Source organism: Abramis brama (genome assembly GCF_963993115.1).
Source record: "Abramis brama genome assembly, chromosome: 23".
In the NCBI taxonomy this organism is placed as follows: domain Eukaryota; kingdom Metazoa; phylum Chordata; class Actinopteri; order Cypriniformes; family Leuciscidae; genus Abramis; species Abramis brama.
The window spans coordinates 30322640-30342605 of record NC_139985.1 but is presented as its reverse complement, the minus strand read 5'-3'; the positions used below and the strand labels follow the sequence as shown (position 1 = coordinate 30342605).

The 19966-nt window shown below is 40.1% G+C and overlaps 2 protein-coding genes across 2 annotated transcripts in view; one reads left to right on the top strand and one right to left on the bottom strand.

The window, feature by feature from the left end:
• The window catches only part of LOC311074336 (phosphatidate cytidylyltransferase, mitochondrial-like), a 58201-nt gene that overhangs the window by 31434 nt on the left and 6801 nt on the right, over positions 1–19966 (bottom strand). The window lies entirely within an intron of this gene.
• LOC311074579 (putative inhibitor of apoptosis) lies at positions 11765–14319 on the top strand (the record flags this gene model as incomplete). The annotated part of the gene is made up of 3 exons (XM_084101285.1): positions 11765–12267; positions 12828–12907; positions 13059–14319. 3 exons carry the CDS (start codon positions 11765–11767, stop codon positions 14105–14107), a joined length of 1632 nt encoding a protein of 543 aa, XP_083957411.1. The 3' UTR covers positions 14108–14319.

Here is a 19966-nt window from a genome sequence, read left to right as displayed (position 1 = left end):
TGACACGGACGGATGGAAATATGGAAATATGCGTCCTTGAGGTCTATCGTGACAAACCAGTCCTCGGACCTGATCTGTATGTGATACCCTTTTTCCACGGTCTGCAGGACCCAACGAGAAACATTTGACAGTAGCTTCCACGCTGTCAAAGATTCTACTAGAGGTACCAGCCTCTCGAGACTGGTTTCTGGATTTTGTTGCTGTTGAGTAGTCAATTCGTCGCCCTGTAACGGCGCACCGGCAGGGAACAACCGAACAGACTGCTCTAACACCCTCCTCGGAGGGGGCGGGCATCCCGAGGCCACTACGTTTCCGGGTGGTCCTTGAGATATGTGCTCGCCGGAGACCGCTGCGCCCTGTAACACCGGAGGCGGCAGGGTTGGCAGAACGGTCCCCTGAGGGTACCGAAGAGAGACGGGCACCGTAAAAAGAGGTGTTAACCGCTCTGCTTCGGGGGGGACTACCCTCATTTGTCCTGAGCCCTCGGACATCAGGACTTTTTCCCAGCAGCCTTCTTGGCGGTAATGACGGTCCGCAGATCCGTCTTACCCCTCGAAGACTGCTGGGTTTGAGAGCGTCCTCCGTGTCCCCGTGATTTTTGTGGGGGAGCACGGGAGGACACACTCTGTTTTTGAGTGGCACGGTGCTCAGCACTCTTTTTAGAGGAGTGAGGCTGCTCCCGCTCAGCAGCCTCAAAGAAAGAACGGCGGGGGAGAAGCTTTTGAAGTGCAGCTGCCTGTTTAGAAGCTTCTTGAGATTTAGCTACCGCACTGTTAACTGCATCACCAAACAAACCAACGGTGGAGACCGGAGCATCTAAGAGAACGTGTTTTTCTTTATCTTTTATATCGCTCAGATTGAGCCACAGATGCCTCTCAGTGGCCACCAGGGCTGCCATAGACCGCCCGATAGATTTAGCGGTCTCCTTGGTGGCCCTGAGAGACAGATCTGTGGCTCTGCGTAGTTCGGCCACCGTGTCAGGACCAATTCCCCCGCCCTCCTCTAAATCACCCAATAATTCAGCCTGATAAGCCTGCATAAGGGACATCGTATGCAGACACGCTGCAGCTTGACCAGCGGCTGCATACGATTTATGAACCAGTGATGATGTAAATTTAACTGGCTTAGAGGGAAGTGAAGGAGCCTTCAAGGAAGATGCCGTTGCTGGAGAGAGATAGCTCGCAAGCGTCTCCTCCACCTTCGGCATCTCCCCATAACCATACTCTTTATATTTATAAATGGAGGAGTAGTGTGATGTCTGTGGTGTGTACACTCTATATGACATGGGTTTCCCCCACGATCTCGACACCTCGGTGTGGAGATCGGGGAAAAACGGAAGGCTCCTGCGCTGAGGCTGTGCACGAGATGGCAGGAAGCGTTCGTCGAGCTTGCTTTTCGAACGAACGTCCTGCCTATCCTCTGGCCACTCAATTGAAAGTCTGTCAACAGCTCTAGTTACCACATCGAGCAATTCTTCAAACGCATGAGACTGAGGTGGCGAATCCTCAGAATCAGCGTCAATACTCACAACATCCAACTCCTCAGAGCTGGATAGTTGCAGTACTGGTACCTCCATCGGGGGGGAAGAAACCGCAGCGCGTGCTTCCACACCCTGATGAGAGGCACTGGATCTGTCAGAAGGAGGCTGAGATAAGGCAGAGCTCGTCTCAACATCTACTGACAGATCCATTTGCGAACCCCAGGTCTGAGATCGCCGCCGAGCCTCAGCCGCGGCGGGACCCGAGCCCTGGGGAACGTGGTCGGGATTGAACCGAGCCAAGCGGGATCGGAGCGTACGCAATGGAAGCGCACAGCAATGCACACAGTCACCACCCTCGAGTGCTGACTGGGCATGCTCCTCTCCCAAACAAACAACACAAAGAGTGTGAGTATCACCTCCCGTTATATAACGCGGGCAAGGATGAACACACACTCTAAACTGCTGCTTGCTCGCCATACTGAATATATATATATATAGACAGACAACACCAAATAACAAGGACAGATTTCAACACAGAGCGCGACTGAAGACTCAGAAAGCTTTCGTTTTCTGTTTCAGGCCGGCTTTTATAGCTTCCTGGTACGTGACGTCACCCGCCTCTGACGTTCCGCCACACCATTGGACTGATTTTACATGTGCTTCAAGACGTCATCACGCAAAGCGTTCCCCATAGCGTCATTCTCGACGCAACGCGAGTTCCCTTGAAAGGGAACTTCTATCTGTAAGATATGAGCTAAACCAATCTAGGGCCACTCCTGACACGCCGACCCACTCGCGCAATCTCATAATCATGATATTGTGATCCACAGTATCAAAGGCAGAACTCAGATCCAAAAGTACCAATACTGAACATAGGCCTGCATCCGATGCCACTTGAAGGTCGTTATTAACTCTCACTAAAGCGGTCTCAGTCGAGTGCCTCTTCCTAAATCCTGACTGAAATTTATCATACAATTCCAAGTTCTCTAATACAGCAGTAAGTTGATTAGCAACAACTTTCTCTAGAATTTTAGACAGCACTGGCAACTTTGAAATTGGCCGATAATTCTTCAAAACTGCTGGATCTAAATTAGGCTTTTTTATTATAGGATGAATAGTGGCATGTTTAAAATAAGACGGAACACAGCCTGAGGCCAGTGAACAATTGATAATATCTACTATATTAGTACCAATTGCAGGGAGTGCTTTTAAGAATAATGAAGATGGTATAATATCTTGTGGACAGGAGGATATATTCATTTTATTAATCAAATTTAGCAAATCTGGAAGAGTGATTGGTTTAAAAGACTCAATGGTAATCGGCCTAGCTGAACGAATATCATCGACAATAAATGATACATAGCATACAATGATTCAGGCATACTCCCTACATATGCCTGAGCGCATCCGTGCTGTACTGTGAAACTGATAAGGATAAACTGTGGAAGTTTATCTCACACGCAAATGTTAAAAAGCCATTCAGTTCTTTTAAAAGAATATAAATGATTATACAATAAATAATATAAAATAAAGATCTTACTAAAACCTCACACCAAAAAAGTTTAAATAAAATGGAGTCACAAAAAATTGCAATGAGTCTCTCAAAGCGTGTGTGTGTATGTGCGTGGAGATCAGACATTAGAGGAGATGTGACCATCTGTGTGTGTGTGTGTCACGGGATTCCCCTCTGACATCTGAAACGTGCTGTTCAGACACTGTGATTAAACAATGTCACAAAATTACAATCAGTTAAATGTTTAGGGGTATTAAACAAGTTTATGAATGGGTTCACAAAAATGCGTTAAATTTAAAATCACATACTGGTTCTCCATCCCCCTCCGTCTGCTCCTCCACATTCCAGAGCACAGTGATAGTGAGAAACAGAGATTTTATAAAATAATGTATATTTCACACAAATAATATAATATACAATAATATAAAATAACATCTTACTGAAATCAATTCTTTCAGTTTTAGATAAACAAAAGAATAAAAAATCATCTTACATAAACATTCTGTTCTTTAAAAGAATATAAATGATTATAAATAAATAATATAAAATAAAGATCTTACTAAAACCTCACACAAAAAGTTGAAATAAATGTAGAACTATCCAGTTTAAATAAAATGGATTCACACAAAAAAATGCAATGAGTTAAATGTTTAGAGAGTTGAAGAAAAAACATACAGCTCATGAAACAACGCAATGTATGAATGGGTTCACAAAAATAAAAATCATTTTACATGTTTAGAAATCAGGGCCCTCTGGCCTCTCTTTACACCAGCGTTTGACCTGCGGAGCTTTCAAAAAGCACCAGCCAAAGGGTGTGTGTGTGTGGAGATCAGACAACAGAGGAGATGTGACCATCTGTGTGTGTGTGTGTGTGTGTGTGTGTGTGTGTGTGTGTGTGTGTGTGTGTCAGAGAGTCACACAAATTCAGCGATCAGGATATCAGGTGCAGAGTTTATTTATAAGAAGTATAATCTTAAAAGTTTAAATTATATATTTTAAAAACAAAAGACTGTTTAAATAAAATCTTTAAAGTTTGAATACATACGCATCTTCTGTTTACCTTTTAGAAGATTACTGTAATGATTTTGTTTAAATTGAACCTAAGGCTTAATTGTTATTAAACAATGTCTGTTCAAAAACTTTAGATGGATGAAAAACTGCACTTAGTCGTCTTAAATCTCATTTATATGAAAAGATTCAATCAGCATTGTTTTTGTCCATGCGGGGTTTCAATTTTGATGGCTTTTCATAGCCATAATGATTTTTGTACCCTAACTGCATATTCTATCCCGTACACCTAAACACGACCATCACAGAAACCTACATTTTCAAAAATGAAATAAATAAATAAATAATTAAATAAAATGTAAACAAAGTTTTAGCTAAATAAATATATATAAATAAAAACACCATACATTTTTAGAGAGTCACAAAAGTCATCTCACACCTGTGAAATGTTCAATAATTCCTTAAGTTGTATCTGTGAGAAAATGACCACATAGGCCTATCTTCAGAGAGAGCAACAATGAAAACATTTAGAAACTGTGTAACTGTAATGTTAGTCTGCTAATGCCAAAGTTTTGTTCATACTAAATTTATTTCAAAGCATAATCGTAAATGTGATCTTTTAAAATGAAAGATTGTTTTAGTCTGAAGTGTAAAGTTCTTAACTTTCTTTCTTTAAAAAATCTTTAAAGTTTGAATACATTCATATCTTTTAGAAGATTACGGTGACCTGAAGTATAATTGTTATAATGTGAGACAATGTCTGTTCAAAAACTTTAGATGGTTGAAAAACTGTACTTAGTCGTCTTAAATCAGCATTTTCTTTTTTGTCCATGCTGGAGTTTCAATTTGTATGGCTTTCCATAGCCATGATGATTTTTGTACCGTAACTGCATATTCTATCCCGTACACCTAAACACGACCATCACAGAAAACTACATTTGTACATTTTCAAAAATGAAATAAATAAATAAATAATTTAATAAAATGTAAACAAAGTTTTAGCTAAATAAATATATAAATAAAAACACCTTACATTTCCAGAGAGGTGAAGTAGTTCTTTATGCAACAATAAAAACAATCCAAAAAGAAAATAGTTTAAGTTGTCATAATCAAAACAGCTCCAGATCCTTCAGAGATACACTACAGTGTGAAATAAATGTTCCAGACCCTCACAGAGACGAGAAGACGACAGACCAGATGAGTCTCGGGGGGACAATGTCACAGTAAATCTAGTCTGCGTTCCAGAGCATACTACATCCAGAGTTTATACTAAATTCATTTAAAAGCATAACCTTAAAAGTTTAAAATTAAAAGACTGTTTAAATCAAATCTTTAAAGTTTGAATACATTCATATCTTCTATTTATCTTTTAGAAGACTTATGTATGATATAAATTATAATTGTTACTAAATAATGTCTGTTCAAAAACTTTAGATGGTTGAAAAACTGTACTTAGATCTTTTGTCCATACAACATGGTGTCACAATGTTTTGTTGTTGTTGTGTTGTTTTTAAGAAATCCAAGGACTCTACGTTGCTCTTATTTAGACTAAGTTGTATAATATGGAAAATCACCACACAATTATATTTTCATCTGTGGGTGGCTGAAGGATTTCCTTCAGGATTTTATGAGTCTCTGAGATGATGTGTTTAAATTATGTGTCGTCTTGATCTGCCAGGTCTCATGTTCTCTATTGATCGGGTCAGTCTCATCATTGATGATAAACAGTTCAGTGTAGATCTTGTTTAGAGAGACCGTCTGTGGTGCACTTCCCTCCAAAGTCCTCTCAGCGTCACGCAGCATTCTTGATTTCATCTCATTCCTTACATTCGGAAGAATTTCTAAATCAGGACAAAGTTGGATAGTCATATTATTAAGAGGAGCATCACACTTGAGAATGCACAGTGTTCTACAACAAGAGATCTTACCATGTTCGTTTACCAAGGTAGAGTGAGACACCTGAAAAACAAAACAAAAAATACTCATAAATATATATATATAACATACATAAATCATTTCTTAACTACGCAACTGTTTCTTAAATGATCAGACCGCACTGATGCTAACATTACCATATATTGTCTTTTCTACCATGATTGGAGCAAATATTGACCCACCATTCTTCTGGTCAATTGTGAAGTTAAGCTGATTAGGGATCTGAATTAATGGCTGTCCGAACAATGTAGTATTATTATGCTGTTGATTTGTCATGTTTCCAGAATGTGCACCATCTGTTAAAAAAATTAACAATTAAATACACAACCAAAACCATGTAAACATTATAGTAAAGTTTATTGAAGATTGAGAAACATATTGAACTACTAACAAAGTAAATTATAAATCTTTTCCTACGTTTGATATTCTTTTTTCTGATTTTTTTCACTATGGACTTGATCCTTTTTAATGCTGTTTTCTCTCCATATTTATTCTGTAGTTCCTCTACTGTGTCTTCCAACCTCCCTGTTGTTCTTCTCCAGCTGTGTTAACCAAAGACAAACAGTTAGAAGAATAAAATGTATGTACAATAGCAAAAAATAAAGTTGGTCATTAGTTGTTAGGGTTAGATACACCTGCAGACGCATTCATACACCTGTTCACCTGTTTTCATTTAGCATACACCAGAGTTCAAACATTCACTTTTTCAAAGGCCGAATGATTACGTGGTCAAAAGTTCTCTTTTTAACATAAGAGTTAAAACATGTACACGAGTCATGACGCATTGCATTATGCACCTGACCTGCTGGCTGATGAAGTATTTATTACATCAAGAAAACATGAATACAACACACTGCACTTGGATGAATACATTTATTTATAATATTACCAGTTCCATATGATCTTTATTAAAAAATAAGACAATAAATGATTTTATTTTTTAAATTTGACTGCATTCTTGTCCATTTCTAAATGTTTACTTTTTGATTTATGAATTAAAACAGACTGATGGGAAAAAAACATTATTTTGCTGTTACTTTTTTAAAATTTGTTTTATTATTATTATTCAACAATCTCTTTCTTTTTGTTATTTTTTATTAGTTGTAATTTTATATAAACATTTAACTTTTAAAATAAAGGTTTTACAACAACATCACCATCTTCTGTTATATTTGGGCCTCCATGCTCATCTATTTACAGTATATGATATTTTTCAGGGGACCCCGAATTCTCTAGCTACGGCCCTGTTCACAGGAGCCGCTGAGAGCGAGTTCCAGCTGATAATGGTCATAAAGTGTCAGCTGTTTTGAGAAATGTTAAACAACAACAAAAATAATCAGGCAAACTAATCAACTTTTTTCTAATTTCACCATTTTGAACTTAAAATAGGCCTATATAATACATGTGATTTAATGTGAGAGGAGAAGAAACAAATAACAGTCATTTTCATCATATTAGGCATAAGATTAATAATGAATGTGTACATATTGTGAATTAATTTAATAAACATTTACCTAACATCCATAGCCTTCAGTAAATTAAGGCTAGACAAGAACAACAAAGTTCCTTTTTAACTCTGCCCCCTGCTCTAGTTAGAACTTTGGAGCGCTTAAAAGTGTGGGGCTCAAAAATAAGTGTCATTTGGAACTCTTTTATCAAAAAATATGTTGATAATGATTAGTTATGCCAAATGATAGTTTGGCATGCATGGGATTGTGTGTCCATATGCTAGTGAGAGAGAAATACATTCTACAATGATATAAAATATATCTTCATTAAATGCCGATTTTGTCTATTCTTTAATCCACACATAAAATAGGTTTTTATACCTGCTCAAGTACTTCTTGATGAGTTTCTTCTGTATTAAACATCGAATCTTCCCAGTCAGATCGTCGCAAGATCTCAGGAATCCTCTCACACTGCTCGTGTTCACACGCTCCATCGCTGCACTTGTGTGTGTGTGTGTGTGTGACTCGAACGATTCAAACTTCCATAAAGCCAGGGTTGCCAGGTCCCAGAAATATTTCCAGCCCAATGACAACTCAAAACCCGCCCAAATGGAATGAAAACTAGCCCAATTTTCCCATGTCCAATCAGATTAGACAACGGCTGGATTATTAACTTACGTCTTCAGCATCTGATGATTATAGATATTATCTGATATTGTAGTTAATTTATTCCTTTATGGTTCAGCATTTAATATCAAATTAGAGGTTATGGTTTTATTGTTTTACACTTCTCAAGCGATTTCTGTTTGCTTTAAACAAGCGACTTTTTATTTTAATTTTTAGACTTGATAGAGTATTTTATATTTTGGAGGCTTTTTTGTTAAAGACCCTATCCTTAAAGGTATGTTGTGTAGGAATTTCTCCCATCTAGCGGTGAAATTCTATTTTGCATTTAAACGAATAGTGCTCTCTAGCGCCTCGCTTTTTCAAATGCGTGTTGCAACTGCGGTAGCCGTTATGTGTCAAGAATCTATGACAACATGTCTTTCAATAGCACTTCATCGAGTTTAACTGTACATGTTCTACTGTTATGCTGCCTAAAAAATATTTTACACAACCAAGCAATGAAAAAAGCTTGCCATTTAGACCGTCATTTTGACTTACCTGTCGAGAAGAAAGCAGGCACCTTCAGCGTCCTTTTCAAAGTCTTTCTCCTTCATTAGCTCTTTCCACCTGGGAAAAGCTATCCCGATATTTATTTACATCCCGATAAATAAAATTTGTGCATTTTGGCCACGAGGATTCCTTCTCCTGCATTAGTATGATCCAGCATTATATTGTCCGGTGCAGTGCAGCCTTTTCAAATTTGCCCGGGGCAGTATCAACGCTTCCCATATGGTCTAGCGGTTAGGATTCCTGGTTTTCACCCAGGCTGCCCGGGTTCGACTCCCGGTATGGGAAGACAATTTATTTTATTTTTATATTGCCAACAAAATTCAAGTTATTCAAGTTCATCAATAATCATTTTTAGTTATTCATAGTCTTAGAGGCCTACACGAACTGCAGAAAATATGTAAAAACTCATAAATGCTGATTCAGTACTGAATCATTTTCACAAATACAATTATATTGAATTCAGAAAATTTCACTATGGAATATTTACTTTATCTATCATAATTTCAATTTAGTATGTCATCATTTACACTTTTCATCTCATAATTATGACGCATAGTCATCATTTTAACTTTATGACTTTTTGTCATAATTATTACAATTTTTGTCAATTACGCCTTTTTAATGTAATACTTAAAACGATTTTAAGTCATAATTTGGTAACACTATTTTGATGGTTCTTTTGAACGAGCTGTTGACTATAGTGTTGCACCTGCATCTCCACTTACTCGCTTGTGAGAGTCAGAGTCTGTAAAGTAAACTCTCATTAGTGTTAGTAGAGTATTAATGGACTGGTAGGGTTATGGTTAGAATAAGTTGAGATATAGTTGAGTTACTTATAATCAGGAGAATACCTGTTGGGGAGCATCACAATAAAGAGTTAGCAGATATTAAGCATAGTCTATTTTTCAGTTGTTTAAATGACAAAATACCATTTCTTCAACCGAGTGAATCTAGGCCTTCAGAAGTCATAACTTCAGGGGTCAACGGTTTAGGTCAGTTGGCGAAAACCCTACATGTGTAAGGTAGTTTTCCAGATTTTCCCCCATAATCAAATACTGTATTACACTTTTCAAAGGATAATCTAGCTTTAAAGTTAGAATAAAAAGTTAAACAAACATATCTTCATACCTGTTGTGTTCTGACACAAGGTTATTTTTGTTTTATAAATGTATTTGCTTATTTCTACAAATATCAACCTGATAAATATGGACTACCCAATACGTCTGACACAACATTTTTAAGAAAAAACAGTGCTTTAAAATACAACTAAACCATGATAACAGATGATTTTTTTGACAGTCCTACATAAATGCATGTTGATTGCTGAGTTTCAGGCATAGTGCATTGTTTGCGAAATCTAATATCGGTGTAATCTTTGCGAGGTCTCACTCACAACGCACAACTTTGTGTTGGGTGATATATGTCTATGAAACATCGATGTGAAAGATGAGTATTGCTGTTTTTTCTGTTACGTATTACACTTCAAACTCGTCTAACTATTACACTTATTTTGTTATTATTACACAGTTATTTTGTTTGTGTGTTTGTGTGCGTTTGTGTGTCGCTAAACAACAGTTAAGCTAATGAATTACAGTTGATACGTGGTATTTTTACGTGAAAGGAGGGTTGATTCATTTTTTATTCTGTCCACACCAATACTTTGAGTTTTAGGCATCTGTCTTTTAGGCTCGATCCAGAAAACAGACGTTGTGTTTTATGTCTCAATAATTGTTCTTCTTTCTATGATCTTCTTTTTATTCGGCATAATGCCGAATGTTTTAACATATCGTAAATTTCAATGGTTAGATAAATCACCTAACTATTATATCTAACAATCAAAAGTTATATGTGAAACAAGCTCAGTCGTGTTTATATTCAACATTGTTATTGAAGCGCATGTTTAACAGCGCTATTGTTCTCGGCCTCATCAAAGTTTTCACCGGAGCATACCGACCTTGAAACAAGACCAAATATTAGCACGTAACATTTGTTTGCATTTCTTCTGAAACACCCTGTTTTGAAATTGTTTAACAATTTTTAACATCACTAGCGTAACACTTATCGTATTGCCGGGTGTGATTGTAATGTTTTGTATGGCGTTTTCTTTACACCTTCCCCCGGATATCTGTTTCCTACAGTTACTGTAGCTGTAATGTTAGTGAACTCTAGGTCTTCTCTTTGTTGTCTCTTTGTTCATCTCTTTGACAGTATTCACATGAATTGGCTTGATTTGATAAAATGATGGTTTAAACCATCATCTTCACGTGAGACATTTACATTATATTATTATTATACCGTCCTAGTTTTTAAATAGCGCTAAAATGTATATTTTATATTTTAACCCTTTATGCGGATATAGAATACCACACAAGGTTCTCTGTTCTCTGGTTCTATGTTTTTAAAAATACCGCGAAACAAAGACAAGGACCCTCAAAATCTGTGCATACAACAAAACACATGTAGGTGTACGATGATTTATCAGAAAATTACTTTTGTTTGAAGAAAAACTTCAATCAGCTGGTGCTTGATAACTATTGAAGTTATTAAACACGGTAATGATGTGTTTAATGCGATATTGATTTTAATTTTAACTCAATGCGCTAAAGGTCTATGAACTTTAACATCATAGTTAACTTAAAGCATGCGCAAAATGAAATAGATGCTAACTACTTTCTAAATGTTTGTTACAGAACTTATGGCGAACAATTCACCCATGCATATGTTTAATCAGATTTTGTAACTGGATTGAGTAAAAATAATAAACTTCTCTCTGGTGGCATAACTGCTCCATGACGCTACTTCTGTTGCATCGTGACTATAATTTACATAGTTATTTATGGCTTTCCTGATGACGACACCCCTATACAACCCCTCCAGTAGGGCGAGGGGCGGACCCCAATCGCCATCCTGATAAATATTTCAGGACATCGCACGCTCTAGCTCTACTTCTAGCTCTACTTCTAGCTCTACTAGCCTCAGACTGCTGTCCTACTGCATCATCTTATTGATCAAAAGTTGAAGGACTGTCAAAGCCCGCTTCAACATTTGCCTGATGAAAACTACGCTCCTGACCCAAAAACACAAACTTCCGAGCATTAACGCACAAACCCTGGACGACTGTGCTGCAAGGACTCACTCAGGAGATTCCAGGAACGAAAAGCATCTTTCATCATCGAATAGTGGACTATTCGAAAAGTTGAAAAAATGGCGACGCAAAACCTGATGGAGAACAAGAATCATCCGGCATGTGAGTGTGCCACGGGCAAAGAGTGTCCTTTAAGAGCTACGCTAGACTCTATGTTTAAAGATCATTTTAGAGGCCAGGTGGTTGGCTTGATGCACAGGATCATCGATGCTGCGTGTGGTATGAAAAACGATTGTGCACAGGATACCAAACGTGTGACAAATCTCAAAAATGAAATGGATGTCATAAGAGGCCTGACAAAGTCATGGACTGATGTAACGCCCATGTTTTTTAACGGCAAAGAGCCGAACGGCGTAATCCTCAGAAAAGTTCTGGATGTGTTGAGTGCATGTTCTGACGAATTCGAAATCACAGAGATACTCGCTATTTGTACTTTTGTAACGGATCTCTGTGTGTCACTGGTGTCAAAAAATGCAAAAACTGACATTGGTGAATTAGTTGAAGGTCTGGTCAACTACATCCTAGAGCAAGACATGATAGCCTGCAGAGATTTTCTATTCTGGTTAGACCATCTGTAAATGTCATTATTGTTTTACTTTATGTACTGCCGATCTATCATTTTCTTCACTACTTCAATGTATACTCGAAAGTATAATGTTGAAATAAAAATTTCTGAATGAAAAAATGTCTGAGCTCATAATAATAGTATTATAATAGTATACATACATAATAATATTTAGAATAATAATATTTAGAATAATTAAAAATACTACATGATTTAAAAGATTAAATATTTAAATATTTGTTTTCTGCATTTTAATGACTGTATTCCCGAGCTGGCAACCATTTCCAAGATGTGAATACCTGAAATTGTGTGGTGATTTTTCAATTTTTGAAATTGTGGTGTTGAACAAAATTTGATTTTGTTCTTAGCATCGGTTCCTGCATCATAGAGGGTATTTAATAAGATTAATAAGATTATGTGTTCTGTCATGGACGACTAGACACTAGTCATGGGATGTCCAGCAGAGAGAAGGGCTTGAGTGGACACGCCCTGTGGTCACATTTTTACCCGCCACCGCAAACCTCTCACTCTGCCTTTTCCCCCGCTTCGCAACGTAGCCATCCTACAGCTTTGCGCCTGTGCGACAACCATAACATCGACCACCACGGCATCCATTTCAGGCCAAATGGAGGAGCAGGTGGGTTACTTAAACACGGCATTCAGCAACCTGGCCCTCTCCAGTCCTATGTCTCACCAGCGACCTCCGACTTGTCACAATCCTGGCATGCGTCGGGAACTGGAACGCCTTGACACCTTTCAGAATTGGACTCTTGCTACATGAACTCCAGCCGAGCTTGCCAAAAGCGGTTTCTACTACCTTGGCCAGGGCGACAGAGTGGCTTGCTTCAGTTGTGGAGGCCAGCTTAGCAACTGGGAACCGGGAGATCGGGCAGTATCAGAGCACCAGAGGCATTACCCCAACTGCCGCTTCGTTCGAGGTGACCGTGCAGATAATGTACCTTTATCTGGTGGCAGCCTTTTCAATGGATCTAACTCGGCAATGCAACAGTGTGAAGAAAGGTTGCTCACATTTGTCAAATGGCCCTCAAGAATAACTGTTCGACCAGACCAATTGGCTAAGGCTGGTTTTTACTATGTTGGTCGTAATGATGACGTGAAGTGCTTTTGTTGTGATGGTGGACTCAGATGTTGGGAGTCTGGTGATGATCCATGGAGAGAACATGCTAAGTGGTTTCCAAGATGTGAATACCTGTTGCAAGAAAAGGGCCAAGAATTTGTTCATCAGATTCAAGCAAGATTTCCAAGACTATTTGAACAGCTATTGACTAATGGAGACAGCGACTCAAGAGAATTTGTTGATCCACCTGTTGTACACCTGGGTCCTGGAGAAGACCATTCAGAAGATGCAGTGATGATGAACAATCCTGTGGTGAAGCAAACCGTTCAAAGCAAAATCCTCGCAAGTGGAGAAAATTACGAAACCGTTCAAGAGTTGGTGTCTGATTTACTAAGTGCAGAAGATGAGAAGAGAGAGGAGGAGCGAGAAAGTAAGTTTCTTACTTTTCTTAAGAAACATCATCTTGCCATGTCACAGCAACTAAAAAGTGTGCAGAGCTTAATGGACCATCTTCTAGAGGAGAACGTCATCTCGCAGAAAGAGTATGGCATTATTCGTAACTGCACTACAGTCAAGCAGCAGACAGGGCAGCTCATTGAGTTAGTCCTGTCGAAAGGAAATGCAGCAGCAGAAGTCTTCTGCAACTGGATCAAGAAGAATGATGTCTGCCTGCTGAGAGAACTGATGGCCCAGACCAATGAAGCTGCATCACCGAGTCAAGATCTTTCAGACTTGCCTATGGAGGAACAGTTAAGATGACTTCAAGAGGAGCGCACATGCAAAGTTTGCATGGATAAGGAAGTGAACATTGTCTTCATCCCCTGTGGTCACCTAGTTGTGTGCAAAGAATGTGCATCTTCTCTGCGCAAGTGCCCCATATGTAGAGGCTTGGTCAAAGGCGCTGTCCGTACTTTCCTATCATAAAGTTTTCCTATCATTTGGATTTGCAAATTTACATTTAACTTGATGAATAAAAATAAAATAAAAATAAAAATAAAAAAAGATACAACTTAGTCTAAATAAGAGCAACATAGAGTCCTCGGATTTCTTAAAAACATTGTGACACCATGTTGTATGGACAAAAGATCTTATCTTTACTCTTTACTCTGATCTTACTGTATGGATTAAACAGTCTTTTAATTTTAAACTTTTAAGGTTATGCTTTTAAATGAATGTAGTATAAAACTATGGATGTACTCTGGAACGCGGACAGTGTTGGGGGTAACTCATTACAAGTAACTTGAGTTACGTAATCAGATTACTTTTTCAAGTAACTAGTAAAGTAATGCATTACTTTTTCAATTTGCAATAAAATATCTAAGTTACTTTTCCAAATAAGTAACGCTAGTTACTTTTTCACATTTATTGACTGACAGCTCTCCTGTCCCCATGTTGAGAGAAACAAAGTGAGGTGGTGGTGTGTGCGCTGTGTAAACATGATGGTTATTGTAGTTCTAGAGTAAATGTGAACTTACTCATCTCACTGCTTAAAATAAATAAAAACAGTAAAATGCAATCTCAGAACTTTACTCAACTTTTATAATTAACTATTAAATTACACAAATATACTTTGTGAATTTAATCTCACTTTATTAATGTCTTTGCTGCTGACCTTCAATGATCTAATTCAACCATACTAATAAGCAAAAATTACTTTATAAGATTTAGAAATAAGAGTGTTGAACTTCCTTCTGTTACGAGGTGCGGTTGAGGCAGAGATGAGGCAGGATCCAAATGCAGCACACACTTTATTTAACAGACCACAAACTATACAAATTAGACTGGATACAGGACTCGGGACTCAGGAACAGGATACAAGAACAGGAACAACCAACATCAACGTTAACGTGCTACAGCAAACTGTAAGACATACAAGAACTCACCAAGACAAGGCTGAAACACAGGGTTTAAATAATCAGGGACAAACGAGCTAGACAAGATAACAAGGGGGCGTGGTAAATAGGAAACACCTGGGATGACTAATAGACAGACAGGGAACCACTAAACATGACAGGACACAAAACCACATCGTGACACCTTCTCCTGTATATTATTGTTCTTTCAAAGGTTAGTTTGAGCGGCACCCTTTACTGTACAAGCGTAAATATACATTTCCTTCAGCCTGAGGGTTATTCAGTTCACTTTTGGTGTGAAAGGGCCTTAACATTTGCCAAAAATATAACTTTTTTGTTGGTCTTGTTATTAAAAAAACAAAAAAGCAAGCCCAGCCCAGGTGAGAAGAAAAAGTAACGTAAAAGTAATGTAACACATTACTTTTCATAAAAAGTAACTAAGTAATGCAATTAGTTACTTTTTGGGGGAGTAACGCAATATTGTAATGCATTACTTTTAAAAGTAACTTTCCCCAACACTGAACGCGGACTAGATTTACTGTGACATTATCTTCCGAGGCTTATCTGGTCTGTCGTCCTCTCGTCTCTGTGAGGGTCTGGAACATTTATTTCACACTGTAGTGTATCTCTGAAGGATCTGGAGCTGTTTTGATTATGACAACTTAAACTATTTTCTTTTTGGATTGTTTTTATTGTTGCATAAAGAACTACTTCACCTCTCTGGAAATGTAAGGTGTTTTTATTTATATATTTATTTAGCTAAAACTTTGTTTACATTTTATTAAATTATTTATTTATTTATTTCATTTTTGAAAATGTACAAATGTAGTTCCCTTTCGAAAGGGAACTCTACACTACGTCAGAATGACGCTATGGGGAACGCCTCAGGCGTGACAGGTGTCTGAAATCAAATATCAACTCACGTCAATCATGTTGACCGGCGACAGCCCGTGAATCATCAGCTTGATTGATTAACGCGCGACCTGGATGTATAAAGGGGAGCCTTGTACACATGACAACATCTTTTCGTCTTCAGGGACTGTTTGTCTGTTTGAGAATATCGCTGAAGCGCGCGGGAGGCTCTCTCGAGAGCCTCTTGTGCAAACTGTGAGCGTTTTTTCATTTAAAGATGCTCCGCTCTCGTCGGACCCTTTTCTCGAGGGAGGAGGGTTCAGCATCTGAGCCGTGGTGCGTGCGATCTGTGAAACAATACTGTTTGGGTACGAGGCGTTCACAGTCAGTTCCTGAGGGTGCTGGCAGTGTTCATTAAGAAATATCTCGGCGCGCGTGAGAAAGAAAAAATCCGTGCGCTGTCGGATGTTTCAACCTCGCACCTGTTGACTTTCTTCTCGAGGGATGAAAGCCATATATATTTTTTAACGGCTCGTTTCTCGCGCTTGCCGAGGCAGTGTGTAGATTATGAGAACGTATAAATGTTAAAACAGTATTGTCTGGTGATTATGGCTGCATTTAATTCTATGAATTAAAATGGTGGAATATTATCTGACTTTTAAGAAGTTAGATATTTAGTAATTCAGCCTATCATCCAGATCGCGTTATCCAGTGTTTTTGGCTGCATTTTAATTGAGGAATTAAAATGATGAGCGGTGAACAAAAAGAGCAGGTGTAATTCTGGTCTTTTTGTAAAATGTGAAATTAACATATTTCTGTTTCTTTTCAGACCACGTCTCCTGTTTTAGAGTCTGGGGCAAAATGTTATGGGTAAGAAAGTAAATCTAAAGATTTTTTCGATGGTCAGGTAGTAGGTCTTAACAGGCCTCCTTGACCAGACAGTCCCCATTTTGCAACCGGACAGTGCTTGGGCCTCCCTGAGGTGAACTCCCAGGAATTGACTGTCAAGGAGTAATGTGGTTATCAGGTTATAGGCCTCACTAGGCCTTCCTGAATATGAGCTTCCACATACTATGGTTGAATGAGCTCCCACATATTATGGTTATCAGGTCATAGGCCTCACTAGGCCTTCCTGAATATGAGCTCCCACATACTGTGGTTATCAAGTTATAGGCCTCTCCAGGCCTTCTTGAATATAGCTCCCATATAATGTGGTTATCAGGTCATAGGCCTCACTAGGCCTTCCTGAAAATGAGCTCCCACATACTGTGGTTGAATAAGAGCTCCCACATTCTGTGGTTATCAAGTTATAGGCCTCACCAGGCCTTCTTGAATATGAGCTCCCACATACTGTGGTTATCAGGTCATAGGCCTCACTAGGCCTTCCTGAAAATGAGCTCCCACATACTGTGGTTGAATATGAGCTCCCACATTCTGTGGTTATCAAGTTATAGGCTTCACCAGGCCTTCTTGAATATGAGCTCCCACATACTGTGGTTATCAGGTCATAGGCCTCACCAGGCCTTCCTGAGTATGAGCTCCCACATACTGTGGTTGAATATGAGCTCCCACATACTGTGGTTATCAGGTCAGAGGCCTCACCAGGCCTTCCTGAATATGAGCTCCCACATACTGTGGTTGAATATGAGCTCCCACATTCTGTGGTTATCAGGTCAGAGGCCTCACCAGGCCTTCCTGTATATGAGCTCCCACATACTGTGGTTAGCAGGTCAGAGGCCTCACTAGGCCTTCCTGAGTATGAGCTCCCACTTACTGTGGTTGAATTTGAGCTCCCACATACTGTGGTTATCAAGTTATAGGCCTCACCAGGCCTTCTTGAATATGAGCTCCCACATACTGTGGTTATCAGGTCATAGGCCTCACTAGGCCTTCCTGAGTATGAGCTCCCACATACTGTAGTTGCCAGGTTATAGGCCTCACCAGGCCTTCCTGGTTATGAGCTTCCACATGTCAGGTTACAGGCCTCACCGGCCTTCCTGAATGTGAGCTCCCACATACTGTGGTCATCAGGTTACAGGCCTCATCAGGCCTTCCTGGTTATGAGCTCCCACATACTGTGGTCGCCAGGTTACAGGCCTCATCCGGCCTTCCTGGTTATGAGCTCCCACATACTGGGATATCAGGTTACAGGCCTTACTAGGCCTTCCTGAATATGAGCTCCCATACACGGTGGTCGCCAGGTTACAGGCCTCGCCAGGCCTTCCTGGTTATGAGCTCCCACATACTGTGGCGCCAGGTTACAGGCCTCACCGGCCTTCCTGGTGATGGGCTTCTACATGTCAGGTTGCAGGCCTCACCCGGCCTTCCTGAATGTGAGCTCCCACATACTGTGATCATCAGGTTACAGGCCTCATCCGGCCTTCCTGGTTATGAGCTCCCACATACTGTGGTCGTCAGGTTACGGCCTTACTAGGCCTTCCTGAATATGAGCTCCCACACATGGTGGTCGCCAGGTTACAGGCCTCATCCGGCCTTCCTGGTGATGGTCTTCTACATGTCAGGTTACAGGCCTCACCTGGCCTTCCTGAATGTGAGCTTCCACATACTGTGGCCGCCAGGTTACAGGCCTCACCCGGCCTTCCTGAGTATGAGCTCCCACACACCGTGGTCGCAGGCCTTTCTGAGTGTTAAGCTCCCACATTCAGTGGTCACCAGGCTTCAGGCTTCCTAAAGGCCTTCCTGGTTATGAGTTTTCACATGTCAGGTTACAGGCCTCTCCAGGCCTTCCTGAATGTGAACTCCCACTCGCTGTGGTCGCTAGGGTTTAGGCCTCACTAGTTGTGAGCTTCCACATGTCAGGTTGCAGGCCTCATCAGGCCTTCCTGAATGTGAGCTCCCACGCATTGTGTCCATCAGGTTATAGGCCTCATCTGGCCTTCCTGATCATGGGTTCCCACATGCTGTGGTTGCCAGGTTACAGGCCTCACCGGCCTTCCTGGATACGAGCTCCCACAGTCTGTGGTCGTCAGGTCACAGGCCTCAGGGGCCTTCCTGAGAATGAGCTCCCACTTACTGTGGTCGTCAGGTTATAGGCCTCACTAGGCCTTCCTGAATATAGAGTGATGAAGTACATGCACCTTTACTTCATCTATTTTTCTTAAACCCATGCTTATGGTAAGTCACACGACTAACGTCCTGTGTACTTTCTAAAATCCATTTTTGTGGTAAGGGTCATGCGCTGTATGCTTCGGTCCCTTCCTATGTGGCTCAGACCCTGGTCTTTCACCTCGGGTCCCACTCTAGATGCGTCCTGTCGTCACGTATATTACGACAGACGCCTTTCTCTAGCTAACTTCCACATTCTGATGAGCTCCCACACACTGTGGTCACCGCGTTACAGGCCTCACCGGCCTTCCCGAGTATGAGCTCCCACATGCTATGGTTGCCAGGTTACAGGCCTCATCAGGCCTTCTTGGATTCAGAATGGCTAAGTACATGCACTTTCTTTCATGTACTTTCTATAATCCATATTTATGGTAAGGGTTGTGCGCTGTACGCTTAATTCCCTTTCTTACGTGGCCCAGACTTCGGTTCTAGGGCCTTTCTGAAAGTAAGCTCCCACAGTTTGTGGTCCCCAGGTTACAGGCCTCACCGGCCTTCCTGATATGAGCTCCCACATGCTGTGGTCGCCAGGTTAGAGGCCTCACCGGCCTTCCTGATAGGAGCTCCCACATGCTGTGGTCGCCAGGTTAGAGGCCTCACCGGCCTTCCTGATATGAGCTCCCACATGCTGTGGTCACCAGGTTAGAGGCCTCACCAGGCCTTCCTGGATTCGGAATGGCTAAGTACATGCACTTTTGTTTCATGTACTTTCTAAAATCCATATTTATGATATAGGGTTATGCACTGTCCGCTTCATTCCCTTTTTTACGTGGCTCAGACTCCGGTTCTT